This window comes from Geotrypetes seraphini, chromosome 4, assembly GCF_902459505.1.
Source record: "Geotrypetes seraphini chromosome 4, aGeoSer1.1, whole genome shotgun sequence".
Classification (NCBI taxonomy): Eukaryota; Metazoa; Chordata; class Amphibia; order Gymnophiona; family Dermophiidae; genus Geotrypetes; species Geotrypetes seraphini.
The window spans coordinates 167,268,564-167,284,080 of record NC_047087.1 but is presented as its reverse complement, the minus strand read 5'-3'; the positions used below and the strand labels follow the sequence as shown (position 1 = coordinate 167,284,080).

Genomic DNA, 15,517 nt, shown 5'->3' with positions numbered 1-15,517 from the left:
GTGTCATAGTTGCCAGGTCTGTGGTTTTCTCGTCTAACTGGGCTGCATTGGAACGCTGGCTGCGGGAAATTTTGAGTAGGTGTGGGTTGCGGGTTTTTGGGCTTGTTTTAGATTTTGGGGTTTAAATCAGTTTGGCATTTAACAAATCAGCACTTAGGACCTGTTTTACAAAGCCACACTAGCGGCTGCGGTGCGCTAACAGCTCCGAAGCCCATAGAGATTTAAAGGGCTTCGGGGCTGTGGCCACACAGTTTTGTAAAACAGGCAGTTAGTGCAGACCATGTGTTCAGTATCCCGCCAATAACGGCTCTTGCCGCCCTCTCCCCACAGCCAATCAGGCTGTGTATCAAACATACTTTTCTCTTGGTCACTTCTCTCTCTTTCTCATGTTCTCCTTTACCTGAAGTTTGTTGTCCAGTAGTTTTGGCATAATGAGAAAAATTTTCAAGGTAAACCTTAGGAGGTAAAATTGCTCCTCTCCCCCCCACCCCACAAGATGGATAGATTTAAGCATGGAGGGAAGAGAGACATTCCAGGGCTCAGGAAGAGGAGAGGGAGCATACACCGGATCTGATTTGCCAAATACTGTACATTCTTTACCCTAGTTAAGGCAGTACAAAGTGTTTTGATTTTTTTGTTGTACAATGGCTCGTTGTTCCAACTCACCAAGAAATAGTTCATGAACATATCAGAACTGCTACATTCTCAGTAAAAGGTCTGCAACTTTGGAACTCCTTGTCAATAAACCTCATATTATTAAACACAATTTATAAGTTTAAAATGGATTTAAAAACATTTCCTTTAACAGATGCATATCAGAATAGATAAATAATTCCAAGGTCCAGAGAGATCTTTGCAAGATATGAAGGGGTTTCCAATCTGTATTTTCCTCCCCTCTTTCTATGAAAACTTGTATTTCAATTTTATCCTATGTTTGATGTTATGTGTGAATGCTGTTTTGGATTAAGATTTTAGATTGTAAGCTGCCCAGATAGTTTTTACCCTTGGGGTGGGATAGAAAGATTTTAGTAAAAACTTGGTACATATGCAGTTTCTCTTTCAAAATGAGCTTGTAAGTCCACAAGTGCAAAAGTGCCCATGCTGTTCCAGCTGCTGTTTCTCCAGGTTCACCAGAATTGTTTCTCTTAAGTGTGGGGAGTCTTGGATGTTTTCCATTTGTTTTGAGACATGTACATCTCTGAAAATATTTGTGCTGTGCTGAAAAGTTCTAAGCTCATCCAACAAAGATAGGTCAGTCTCCATCAAGGGCTATACACTTAGTCCAGTGACTTTCCACTTTTTTTGTTCCGTCGGAAAAATACTGAATGAAAAAAAGTGGAAACTCGTTGGACTAAGTGCATAGCCCTTGATGGAGACTGGCCCAACTGAAGTTAGCTGGGCTAAAGAACTTTTCAGCCTCCCCTCTGACATTGGGCTGTTTTTGGACTGCTTTTTTGAGGTAATTGGGCGGGATTACAAAAATGTATCAGACAACACTGTATAGTGCACAACAAAGTGGAAAGCAGGAGAGTCGGGGCTAGGAATATAAGAGAAGAGAAGCACCCAAATAGGAGCAGTCTTACCCAAGTCAAATTACACAGGAAGGCTTAAAGAAACAGGAGGCAACAGGGCGTTTGAATCACACCCCCTGCATGTACTGGGAAGCACCAAGGACTTTAACTCACCTAGGAAGGGCAATGAATACCAGCACTGGGCCCCCACCCTGAAGTGTCAGAGTTCTGAAAATATCCTGGAACCAGACACACAAGATGTTAGGCTACACCTTGGCAAAACTGCTCCTTAAATAAGATGTTTAATGCCTAGAACAAAAACATTTCTAGATGCACCCTATTAACAAATGTATTCCTCTGGCCTGAGGAGAGGGTGCCAATAACTTTACTTGAACTTTAACTGAAAAAAAGTTACTGATTATGAAGATTGGAACAATATTCTATAAATCTTGTATTTTTAGAGAACAGATTTTTAGAATGCAGAATGTGAAAGTATACAGTTCAAAATGCTTTGAAGTAGAAGTTTCTCACCGATACACTTTCAATATGAAATAATTATTATATACAGTATAACCCAGTGTCCCACAAGTCTTTTGACGCTGCGGCACATTAAACTCAGTGCCAAAGCTGGAGGGCATCTGGAAGTGCGCAGACGTCGACATGATGATGTCGCATGCATGAGTGACATCATCATGTCGACATCCACACATAAAAGGAGGCCCTCCAGCTGCGGCCCCAAGCCTATTTCTACACCAGAAGGGGTTACTGGTGGAGAAGAGATGCCGATGAGGAGGAGAGGTGCTAGCACCAGCTGACATGCCTTACGCCATGAGAAGCGTGTCCTGTAAGCAGTCAGCCGGTGCATCTCATCCTCGCCGGCGTCTGGCGGCACACAGTTTGAGATACACTGGTGCAACCCCTTCCATCCTGGATTGGTCTTAAGCAGGGCACTCATAAAAGTATAATTTTGTAGGTGAGTGCAGATCGGGACAAGCACTCAGTGGGGTGCCACTGCCACAATTATTCTTTCCTAGGGTTATCAGATGTCCAGGAAAACCTGGACATGCTCGGGGGAATTTCCAAACTCCGGTAGTTTGTCTGGGTCCCTTTTTGCTTAGGCTATGATATTCATAAAGGTACAAGCAGAGGCATAAAGCAAACATGACAGCAAACACTTCAGTCACTTATGCAGAGCTCTCCCTTCTGTGAGACTCCTATGCATTTGAGCTACTTATGACTAACAGTGGTGCTCCTATCTGGGGTTCAATTAACCCTGAATATTTATCGTTGTATAGCCTAAGGAAGTCCTTTTTCTCCTCTTCCTTTTTTTAATAATTTATATTCCGCATATCCTACAATTCTAAGTGGATTACAAATTATTCAGGTACTCAAGCATTTTTCCCTATCTGGCCCAGTGGGCTCCCACTCTATCTAATGTACCTGGGGCAACAGGGATTAAGTGACTTGCCCAGGGTCACAAGGAGCAATGCGGGATTCGAACCTACCACTTCAGGGTGCCAAGGCTGTAGCTCTAACCACTACACCACACTCTCCTAGGACTCGAATCTCCGTTTTCTTTAACTATTCCATTCCTTTCTTCATCTCCTTTGAAGTAGCAGTGGGCTTGTTCCCCACTCCAGCATACACCTTCAAGCAAATGCAGAATAGAGGTCTGCACAGGAGCGGGAATCCACCTAGGTTAATGGGACTCCCACCGGGGCCCCTCCCAGGCCCACGGGACTCCCACAGGGACCCCTCCAAGGCTGACAGGACTCCCATGAGGATGGACCTATGGTTCCTATCCCAAGGCCTACCTAATTTCTGGTCTGGCGCTGAGCTGAGTTCCTGAGTCTCGATGAATCAGCAGCAACAGTCTCTGTCACTTAGGCAATGAGCTCAGCACATAGGCACACAGACTCTTGTGTACCTACGTGCTGAGCTCCATGTCTAAGTGACAGACTGTTGCTGCCAATTCGTGGGGAGGTGTCACGTGCAGGCTAGAGCGGGCAGACAGAGTCCTCCTCCTCACCCCCTGGACAAACCCAAAATGAACCAAGTTAAATTCGACGGTCACGTGCAGCATGCAGGGCCCGGTTCTGCTGCACAAGCCGCGATCTGTGGCTCAGAGCTGAGCGGGGATTGGTGGACACCGAGGGCTGCTGAGCCAAAGCTGCAAAAACCAAGCGAGGAGCTGCGACCTGGGATCTTGGACTGCAGCAAGCGAGGATGAAAGCTGCTCTGTCACTACCGGAATGATCCGTCTTTCTGAAGCCCCATGAGCTTGGATGGTCTGCTCTGTCTACCTATAGCTTACCATTTCTTTCCCTCACTCTGGCTCTCTTATTCCACTTCTTATTTTCTAGTCTGTCACTAATTCTATAATCTTTCTCTCCCATCATTCAGCATTTCCCCCCTCTCTCTGCTCCCCTTCTATCCAGCATTTGTCCTTTCTCTCTCTTTTCTCTCCAGCATCTTTCCTCTCCTCCATTTCCATCCAGCATCTGTCCTCTCTCTTTCTCCTTTCCATCCAGCATCTGCCCCCTCCCCCCCTTTCCATCCAGCATCTGCCCTTCTCTCTCCTGCTTCTGCCCAGCATCTGATCTGCCTCCTCTCTTCCTCCTTTCTGACACCTCTGTCACCCCATCCATCATCCACCCTGCTCTATCCCCCCTTCCATCCAGCATCTGCCCATCTTTCTCTCCCCCCTTTCAGCCCAGCATCTGCTTCATTTCTCTTTGTCTCCCTTCTATTCAGTGTCTGCCCCATCTTTCTCTTTCCTCTCTTTCCTCCGCATCCTCCCCCTCTTCTCCCCTTCCATTCCATGTCTTCCTACCTTCTCCTTTTCTTTACATCCATCATCTGTCTTTTTCTCTCTCCCCCAGGCATTCCAGCTTGTCTGATATCTCTCCCCTTTCATCCAGTATGTCTGATCCCTCCCCCTTTCTATCTACAGTCTGTCTCCTCTCACTTCCTACATCCAGTATCTACCCCCTCCCACGTGACACCTCAGCCGCTGCCAGACTGACGCAAAGCCTTCCCTCCGACGTCAGCTCTGACTTCGGGGGAAGACTTCCGGGTTAACTACATATGGAGTGCTGCAGGCAGGAAAAGAAGACGAGCCTCTCTGCTCGAGCTACCTCCAACCCCTGCTGTTATCTGTACTCAAATGAAGGGGTGGGAGGGAGTGTGTTTTTGGACACAGAAGGTGTGAACTTGGGAGAGAGGATGGAGGAAAGGAGGGAATGCGTTTTTGGACACAGAAGGCATGAATTTGGGATAGAGGAAAGGAGGGAAGATGCTGAGGTGGGGAGAAAGGGAGAAATGGGTTTGTCAGTGAGCGGGAAAGAGAGATGGTTATGTACACACGGGGAATGAAAGAAAGAGGAAAATTTTTGGTCATAGTGAGGGAGGTACAGATGATGGGGAAGAGAAAGATGATAGGGAGAAATGTGGTGGAAAGGGAACAGTGGGACACATTGAAAGGGATGCAGAGATGTGGCATGGTGCTGGAGATGGGTGATAGAACAGAAGGAGAAATGTCGGGCATGGGACTGGTGGGCAGGGGTGAAAGATGAGAAAGGGATAAATGCTGGACCATGGTAGGAGGAACCAATGGACAGCAACAGAAGAATTTACAGAAGATGGGAAAGCAGAAAAAAGAAACTAGGACCAACTTGATAGAAAAATAAATTTCCATACAACAAAGGTAAAAAACAGAATTCATTAACTAAAATATGTTAGCTTTGGGAAATATATATAGCAGATGTCTTTGTATTGTGTTTAAAAGAAAACGAAATGCATTTCTGGTTTTATTTATATAGTATTGAAGTACTTCTTTAACCTTGCTGTGGCTGGTGGGATCCCCAAGCACCGCACCTCCTCTAGAGATGGCCAGAACTCCCCTCCACCAAGCGCAGCAGTCGCTGGCAACATCCATGAGCCACTGAGGTGCCAGCATCTGTGACTAGGACGCTACTGCTACCTGCCAAACTTGGCAAAAGGGACCCCCGGCCAACTGCAGAGGAAGTCCTCAGTTGACAGCTTGAGGGTCCTCATCAGCTGAGTATTTATATTTTATATTTACATTAGAGGCTCTGATAGAAACCCATTTAAAAAGTACGTATTCTTCTGAATTAATATTTCCAAATTAATTAAAGTGTCTTTGCTTATTTGTAAATGGGTCTCTACCAGAGCCTTTAATTCAGTAATAAATGAAATAACTACTTCTGAAGTTTATATAGGGACGGGTGGGGACGTGTTTGACTCCTAGCGGGGACGGGTTTGATTCTACCGGGGACGGGCGGGGAGGGGTTTGATTTCTGTCCCCGCGCAACTCTCTACTGCAGAAGCCTCAGCAACCCTCTCACTTCACTACTTCTTTATCCCTCATAGCACTAAAACTGAGCTACGAAAGTAATCAGAGCTTGGCACAATGGCTGGGATATCAAAAACAAAGTCCCTTTTCCTCATCTTTCAGTATGACAACTGGGAACACAGGAGCCAACAGGACTGTGTTTTATGTTAATCAGTACTCTTTCAAAAGGGGTCTCTTCCCACTATTACCTCAATTGTCAGAAAGACCCTCCACTTATTTTGGACATAGTTGAGGTATTTATAAATCAAAGTCCAGGACTTTAATAACACCACTAGGGATATCTGCTATCCACTTAATGCAGAAACTTAAGAGGTCTCTACAATAGAAATATTGAAAAAAGTGATTTAAGAATAAGAAACAGAAAAAATAAACCCTTAATGGGAACCCTTCTGCAACAATAACAACCATTAATTTTTTAGGCTAAGTGTACCAACTTTGCATAATGAGGTTGTGCAGTTTCAGACCATTTCTTGGCAGAGGAATTCAAGCTCTTTATTCTTAGAGGAAAACAGCACAAGACGTTGAAAATTCTGCATTATCTGGGGGGGGGGAGGGGAAAGAGGTTTCTTTAGTATTCTTCCAGCATAAAAGCCTGGCTCCGTTATGTCCCAGGCCCGACACCCTCCCTCCCTGAAGTCTCATTTTCCAACTAACTTGAACTTCTCCCTAAGCTCTCTCCTTCACTCCCACCCTACCGATAGGTTCAAGCTTACATTTTTCTCTGCCCCATCTCCAGGATGGAGTTTACCTTTCTGTCTCTTCATTCCCAGAAAAGATCCCCTTGTTGTCTCCCAGTAAATGTGGTAGAAATAAAAACTGTATCTGAATTTAAAAAAGCATGGGATAGGCATGTGGGATCTTTTAGGAAGAGGAGGAGATAGTTGATGCTGCGGATGGGCAAGACTGAAATGGGCCATTTGGCCTTTCTATCATCATGTTTCTATGTCTAACCATTCCTCTCTCAAGCCTTCCCCCAAGGGCACGTATACAACAGCTCTCTCTCAAACTCACCTTCCTTCCTTGAGACATACATAGCTCTCACACCTCCCCTGAGCACACCTCCCCTGCTCTCATCCCAAATTACCTCTCCCCCCTCCAAAAAAACACTAATTGCTGTCTCTGAATTACTCCTTCTTTACACACATACACACCCATAGTGCTCTCAAAATTTAGTTTCTTATTCTTTTCTTATCTGAATGTCCGTTATTCCTGGTGGAATTCTGGGCAAAAAAATTTCAAACTTCTGCACACAAAATTAGCAAATTCTGCAAGTTTATTTGGAGATGGCTACCTGTGTGCTTTCCTACTATACAATAAAAAGTTACTAGCATCCTCTTTGCATGCAAAAGGAGGGGAGGCATTCTAATTTATTGCACAAAAACAATTTTGGCTAATATTTCTGACACTAGAATCAATCAATGCACCTACCCCAAATAAGACACTCTAAAATGTTTCTGATAAACAACAGCCTATATAATCATAGAGGATGGGTAATAAAGTCACTATCCTCCCACACAGCACATGCTTAAACCTAACAAAGCACTTTCTTGTCTTACTGAAGCAGCTGCGATACATTAATTCATCCCTTTTCTAATTTTTTATTTTGATTTTATAGTGGCAAGTCACGAGGACTGCTACCCACTTTTACTGAAAAATATAATTTAAGTAAAATCTTTTTGATTGAAAACGGCACAGGTATTAGTAAATCACCAATAAATAAAACTGCAATATACCATAAATTTATTTTGATTTTAAATAGCTACTTCACAATCATAAAATAGATTATCATAGGCTGATAGCTCCCCTTAACACTTATAATTGGGAAGAATGCATTTCGCTAAACTGCAAGTTTCAGCAATAAAACACTGCAAGTATCAGAAAGCACTGACCAAAACAGATTAGTGATGGAAGAATCTCGGATAATGTGAAGGATGAAAGCCAAAATTCACTGGCACTGCTTTTCCATGCCCAAGTAAACACTGCTCATCCTGTCAGCAGCAGGAGGGCGGAGTCAAAGAATGTCATTACAGAGCAGGCTGAAAAGTTCAGCCTTTTAAAACACTAACTGGATTATGTAATGCTGGTTCCCAAGCAGCTGTGTCAGCTTTGTAACATAAACTTCCGTCCACTGCTTAGACAAACACCCTGTGACCCCATATATGACCCTTTGCTGACAGAATGCCCCCATGTACAATATTCTTCTTCTTTCTTGTGTCTCCTGTGTAAATCACCTGCCCCTTCTCCCTGCTTTTCCCATAGCCCCTCCTTTGCCTTAAATGTCATCTACAGCTTCACATAAGATCCAACATAATTCACTTCATTCCAATTAGCAAACCCCTGAGTACAGAAATATAGAAAGCCCTGTACACAGATCCACTTTTCGCCATTTTTTCACAAGTCACCATACACACACACACAAAAACCACCCCAAAACACACAACCCAAAAACAAATGACATGTATCCCCACACACAATCACTAACTTGGGATTTTCTAGCTTTACACAGCATAAACCTCTGATTATGTGAGCTTGGTGCAAAAAGCACAGTTACTTACCGTAACAGGTGTTATCCAGGGACAGCAGGCAGATATTCTCTACGTGTGGGTGACGTCACCAATGGAGCCCCCTAGTGGACGTTTTCACAAGCAGACTTGCTTGAAGACTTTCAGGCTTGCGATTGGCTCGCGCATGTGTGCGTGCCCTTCCCGCCCTGCCTAGGGCATACGTCTCCTCAGCGTGTCCTCAGTTCAATAGCAAGCAAAGAAGCCAACCACGGGGAGGTGGGTGGGTTGTGAGAATATCTGCCTGCTGTCCCTGGATAACACCTGTTAAGATAAGTAACTGTGCTTTATCCCAGGACAAGCATGCAGCATATTCTCTATATTTGGGAGACCTCCAAGCTAAACAGAATGAGATAGAGGGAGAGTTGGCAATTTAGGAGAACAGATTTTGCATAACGGACTGGCCAAAATGGCCATCACGCCTGGAGAAAACATCCAGACTGTAATGCGAGGTGAACATATGAACCGAGGACCAAGTGGTAGCCTTACAGATTTCCTCGATGGGGGGGTCGAGCGGAGGAAAGCAACAGACGCCGCCATTGCTCTGACCATGTGGTCTGTGACTCGACCAGGCAGGGAGAGACCAGCCTGAGCGAAACAGAAAGAGATACAAGCGGCCAACCAGTTTGAAATGGTCCGCTTAGAAACCGAACAACCCAACGAGGGCATTAAGTCTCGAGGAACCAAGCCATTTAAGTGCAGAGACTGGAGGTTGGGATGGAGCAGAGAAGGAAAAACAGGCAGAGGAAGAGGCTCCCTGGAACTGAGTTGCAATAGAAGGGAGAAAACCACGGCTGTCGGGTGACACAGGCGGTTGGCATGGGACTAAAGACCCTGGGTGCGCAGACCGTCCAGATGAGCCCCCCAAGCATAGGTCGACGAGTCTGTCGTGAGGACCTTTTGTGGAGGAGGAGCATGAAACAGAAAACCTCTGTAAATATTGGAAAAGAGCATCCACCAACAGAGAGACCTCTTCAACAAAGGAATCATGATAATGCGGCGAGAGAGAGAGGATCCCGATCCTGGTTCCACTAGGACGCCAGAGTCCATTGAGGAATACGAAAGTGAAGTCTGGCAAAAGGAGTCGCGTGAACCGTGGAGGCCATGTGACCTAGGAAGACCATCATGAGCCGAGCCGGCACCGAGGATCACCCTTCGGCACAAATGGATAAGGGCCTCCTGACGAAGCTGAGGCAAAAGGAGCGGAGATGAACCGTGTCCAGGACCGCTCCGATGAACTCGAGAGACTGGGACGGGCAGAGGTGAGACTTGGGAAAGTTCACCTCGAAGCCGAGACTCTGAAGGAGCAAGATGGTCTGACTTGTTGCTCGCAGGACTTTGTTGCAAGAAGATGCTTTGCACTTTGATTAACCAGTCGTTGAGGTAGGGAAACACCTGCATGCCGCGGAGGCGCAGGGCCGCAGCCACCACAACCAGACATTTCGTGAAAACCCTCAGAGAGGCTGCCAGGCTGAAGGGAACATGATACTGGAGATGGAGATCCCCCACCCGGAATCTCAAATACCGGCGAGAAGCCGGGTGTATCAGAATGTGCGTGTACACCTCCTTGAGGTCCAGTGAGCACAGCCAGTCTCCTTCGTCCAAAAGGGGATACAACATGGGAAGGGTGAGCATTCTGAATCGTTCCCGGACCAGAAACTTGTTCAGAGCACGGAGGTTCAGATCGGACGCACGGACGCAGATTCCCCGTCTTCTTAAGTACCAGAAAGTACCGGGAATAAAATCCGGAGTTCCACTGTTCCGTAGGAACCTCCTCGACCGCCCGAAGGCGAAGAAGGGCCTGAGCTTCCTGCAGAAGGAGGGGAAGCTGAGACTGAACAGAAGGAAACTCTCTTGGAAGCAGGTCCGGGGGTAAGCGACTGAAGTGGAGGGAGTACCCCACCCGGATAATAGACAGGACCCAACTGTCGGTGGTGAGACTTTCCCACTGGGTATAGAAATGATGGAGATGACCCCCGATGGGGAAGGGGGAAGGCTCCAGGAGGAAGGGAGCCCAAAGGCTTGGATTGGAATTGTCAAAAGGACGGCCCGTTCTTCGCCGGGGCCAGTGCCTGAGTCTTAGGTTGACATTCCTGCTGCTGCAGTGGCTGTTTCGAAGGAGGCCTAGCAGGAGTGGATTTTTGTGGATACCTCCAGAGAGGAATTTTATATTGGCGAGCCGGAGGAGCCTTTGGTTTAAGTTTCACCAGAGACGCAAAGGACCGCTCGTGGTCCGAGAGGCGCTTCGTGGCTGCCTCGATGGAATCATTGAAGAGCTCATGACCCACACACGGGAGATTGGCAAGTCGATCCTGTAGATTCGGATCCATATTCACAATCCGGAGCCAAGCAAGGCGACGCATGGCGATCGCAAAGGCTGTAACTCTCAAGGAAAATTCAAAGGCATCGTAAGAGGCCTGAAACATATACAGGCGGAGTTGGGAGAGGGTCTCCTCGAGGAGACGAAACTCCTGATGCCGAGGCTCTGGTACGACCTCCCGGAACAAGCGGAGGGTATCTATACAGAACCGGAGGTAGGACATGAAGATGAAATTGTAGTTAATGACACGGTTCGCCATCATCGAATTCTGATAAAGGCGGCGACCAAATCTGTCCATCGTACAGTCCTCCCTGCCCGGGTGGACAGCAGCGTAAACCTTCGAGAGGTTAGACTTCTTCAAGGATTGGTGGGAAAGCTGAGCACTTTCAAACCCTTTAACCGGGATAGTCCAGTAACGGGACTCCAACTTGGAGGGAATAGCCGTGACAGCATATGGTGTCTCCAGGTTCCGGAGAAACGTCTGCCGGAGAACTTGATGCAACAGCAGGCGAAGCGCCTCACGAGGTGTATTGTCAACTCCCATTTCTACCAGGTATTCCTGGGTAAAGCGGAAGTCAGACTGAAGATCCAAGTTCAAAGCTCTGCCCATGTCAGAGATGAAACGAGAAAAGGAGGAGGTCCGAGAAGAAGATTCATCCTCCAGGGGAGACTACGACTGAGACCGGGGTGCAGCCCGAGAAAGAGGGAGAAACTTCCCTGAAATAGCAAGCCGGAGCCTCAGAGTCCCGTGAACGGGAGACCGAAGAGATTAGATTAAGGCGTCTAGGGGGCGTCGAGGAACGGCCCCGTGCAAGATGGACCGGGGAAGACCCCAGAGTTCGAGGAAACTGCTGGTGAAGCCTTGGAGAAGAGGGGGTATAGGAAAATTCCAACCAGCTTCAAAGTAGGCCCTTTAGAAGCCGGCGATCGCCTCAATGGGGAACATACACTAGAGTCCAATTCGAGGACAAGCGTGTGTGTAGACGGCCTTGAGGTCGGAGACCTGCCCCAACAGGGCGGGGAAGACCAGGGCCTTTTAGAAGAGGGAAGCCTCGCCGCAGTAGTGGGGGAAAAACTGGCCCCTGGCCTGGACCCCCGAAAAGTCATCGGCAACTCAGGGGAGGAAGATTCGCTCGAGGCCTCACCCGACAAATCTTACAAGTGAGGCCTCGAGAGACGAGGGGACGCTCAGGCTGATCAGACCGCGACTGGGTCGAGACCGAGGTCAAAGGCGTCGAAGTCGGGACTAGCAGGCTCACCACTGAGGAAAGCTGTGTGGTAATGATAGCCTTAAGCATGTCCTCGAACATAGGCACCGAGACCAAAGGTAGGTGGGTTGGAGGTGCAGCAGTGCACTCCTTCGGGGGCGACTTCGAGGAAGAGTATTCCCTATGTGAGGAGGCACACTTAGATAGATTTATCGAAGACGCCGACAAGGCGGCACTGACATGAGACTCCGAGGTAAGCTTCTTTGCCGGCACACCTGAGGAGGGAAGAGGAGACTTACCCGAGGCCGGAGCAGCAGGAGGGGCCGAGGCGCCCAACGAGTGTGTCGAGGCCGAGCTCGAGGCCTATCCCGCAGGATCCATGGAGACGAAGAGTTGGAGAATCTTGGCCACCCTTCGACGAAGAGCCCGCGGTTGTAAAGTCGTACAACGGGGACACAACTCAGCGCGGTGCTCTGTACCCAGGCACTCCACACACCAACGATGAGGATCGATGATGGAGATAAACTGGTTGTACTTAGTACAGTTTTAAAATCCGGAATGAGGCCGGGACATAAGAAAAATACGGCCGCGGCCCCGCGAGGCCAGACGGCCAAAGGAAGACCGGGAACCCGGTCAAAAATATATGAACTGAAAAAAAAATGAAAATAAAGGAAATTAAAGACGCGAGCACAGCGACTCACAGAAACTAACCAAACAAACCTCAGTGCAAGAGGGACAACGAGATCGCGCGAAGCAAGGGAGCAGTGCTTTTGGCTCCGCGGAAAACAGAAAACTGAGGACACGCTGAGGAGACGCATGCCCTAGGCAGGGCGAGAGGGGCTTGCGCGCATACATGGGCCAATCGCAAGCCTGAAGGTCTTCGAGCAAGTCTGCTTGCGAAAACATCCGCTAGGGGGCTCCGTCGGTGACGTCACCCACATGTAGAGAATATGCTGCCTGCTTGTCCTGGGATAATACAAACATCCAATAGCAAGCAGTCCAAGGCAAAAATAACTCAAGTTATTGCAGACAATGTGATTATGACTATCATTTCCCCCAGCAGTGTAACTACCGCACACTTCTACAAGTGCCACCTCATACTGTTTACTTCATCCTGGGATCATAGCATAACCTCCCCAAGCTGGGAAAACAGAATATTTCTGCTCTGCCTTTCAAGGGTCATGGAGCAGCCTGGTGCCAGCCTAAAAACAGAAGACAGAGATTAGAATCTAGATGGGACACCAGGTTGATACACGATTTTTTTTCCTGTCAGGAAGTTCTAGGGGGGTGTAATCATTCATTACCACCCAGTAAATAAACAGGGTCTTACAGAATATATTAAATAACCATGAAGCTACAAGTAGAGAATGACACGGTGACAAAATTCATCACCGTTCCTGTCCCCGCGGATAACCGCGGGAAACCATCTTCATGTCATTCTTTAAGAAGAGAGGGAAGAATCAGAGTATAATTGGGCACAACCACTGACCCGCAAGCTTTGCTTTGAAGAATGCTGGTGTAGAAGGACCGAGGTTGAAATAGACACTAGAAAATGACATGGGATTATTTCCCGCGGTTATCCGCAGAGACGGGAATGGTAATGAATTTTGTCACCGTGTCATTCTCTAGCTACAAGCAAACCAGGGAAAGAGCAAACAGGGCAGGCAGATAAAATGTCAAACTGAAGGTTCTGCTGCAAGCCACAGTACAACAGAGTGAAATAACTAGCATTAAAAAGTGCTTCTATTAACCACCACAATATACTCGCAGAGACACCAGAAGTCCAAAAATTAGGACAAATACAAAGACTTAATGATACAGCAAGCTACCAACTCCAAAAATAAAAAAGCTAAACTCTAGCGTGGTCTGGAGGGATGCAGGCTGTGTGGCTAGAAGGTTTTTGCCCAGAGGTGGAGCCCCTCCAGGTCATTAAAGTTATTTATAGTTCTGCTGGAAGTCTAGCATGCCATTTCTCTCCCAGTTCTGCTGCACAGAGGTTTTTGCTCATCTGTAATCTTTTGCCTATACAGCATTCAAGGGTAATCTTCACCCTGTCCAACAACCCGAGAGGTTACCTTTTCTCCTCCTCACTCTACAAGGACCAAGGGCTCACCAGTAATAGAACCCAAATCACTGACGAATATGGCTAAAAGTCTCCTGCAAGAAGCAGGGGAAGAAGGAAACCTCAATGAAAACAAGCAACATAAAGGATAAAGTAACAGAAGCAGAGCAAGGGTAATTGCACTTCCCTCCATACATATTCTTGTGAAGTCCCAGGGCTCAAGATCATGTGAGCTTTGCTTGTCTGAAGTGTACAAGTCCCATTAATTTATTCAACACACACAGATTTCTGTTGCGGTTCGAATGCCTGCTTGGAACAGTTCACGTAAATGATCACCCATCTCCTATTTAAATATTACCAGAATAGGATAGATACTCCAGCTCTACCTCTTCTCCTTGTAAGTCACCTTCATCTATCTGGAAAGACTGACCCAGCATCAGCTAACTTCTAGAATCCCAACATGGGTGGGAGGGTCTGAAGATTTCCTAACACAAAAGCAGCCACAAATATCCTACCCCACAGCAGTTGTAACCTGCTTCAAAGAGTTCTCACTGCCTGCAGCCTTATTCTCCCACCACTGCTAACATCTGGCCAGAGTACAATCGAGCAGGGAAAGCCTACCTTTCAGCCTGTCGTTCATACTGAAGTAGAGGTCCTGGGGGACGGGCACAGAGCCCACCCTCCCTGACCGATCCCCGCTGTGCTACTCCCTGATGGCAGTCCTGCAGTGACAGTCAGCTCCAACTGGAGCCCGGGGTGAAGCCGGAGCAGGGCCCGAAAGTCTCCGCCCATGCCTTCCCCTGCCAAAAAAGCCTCTGACATCAGGCAGTTCCTGCTGTTCCCAGAGGATGAGTCAAAAGAGAAAAGAACAATGAAAACTTTCCTGACCCTTTCGGAATCAGGCTGGGAAGGGAAGGGAAGAAGTAGACACACATTGCAACTCTATTTATCAGGGTCCAAACATTTTCAAGCATAGCAAAATGCAGAAGCCTACACTTAAGTCAGGTGGAAAGTCCCTTCAGAAAAGAAAGCTCCCCTTGTAAAAGCAGCCCCCACAATGGCAGAGCTACTTAACTGGAATAGGATTTCCCCACCCCACCCCCAAAACACTATGAAATGAGTCAGCAATCTTTTAGCACAGAGGCTAAAGGAGATGAAGTCTGTAGACATTAATAGCCTACGCTTTTGAGCTCCTCGCCCCTTTCTGGGAAGGATGGGAGGGAGCAATGAAATGGACACAGGCTCCTTGCAGCAGGAAGTTGCTGTTGAAAGCAGAAAGGGGGCCCTTCCCTCCCAAAGGAGCAGCTACAGGATGGGGAGGGGAAAGGCAGCACACCAAATAAGAAATACATATACTTAAGAGAAAATGCATATCCAGAGCACAAGGCCCAGGGGTGCTGTGCCCACAAACTGACTAAATTCAGCTTTTGCAAAAGAAAATTTCTGCTTATGGCAAAACTAAGCAGCCAAAAATTCTAAA

General features: G+C 47.3%; 1 protein-coding gene across 4 annotated transcripts in view; it reads right to left on the bottom strand.

The window, feature by feature from the left end:
• RIPOR1 (RHO family interacting cell polarization regulator 1) overlaps positions 1-15,517 on the bottom strand; it is a 350,808-nt gene that overhangs the window by 249,612 nt on the left and 85,679 nt on the right. For 3 of the 4 annotated variants that reach the window (XM_033941972.1, XM_033941974.1, XM_033941975.1), the window contains exon 1: positions 14,659-14,764. The exons of the other annotated variant lie outside the window; for it this stretch is intronic. In XM_033941972.1, the coding sequence (XP_033797863.1) occupies positions 14,659-14,677 (19 nt within the window). In that variant the 5' untranslated portion in view covers positions 14,678-14,764. Of the gene's footprint in view, positions 1-14,658; positions 14,765-15,517 lie in introns of those variants that run through there. 4 annotated transcript variants of the gene reach the window in all.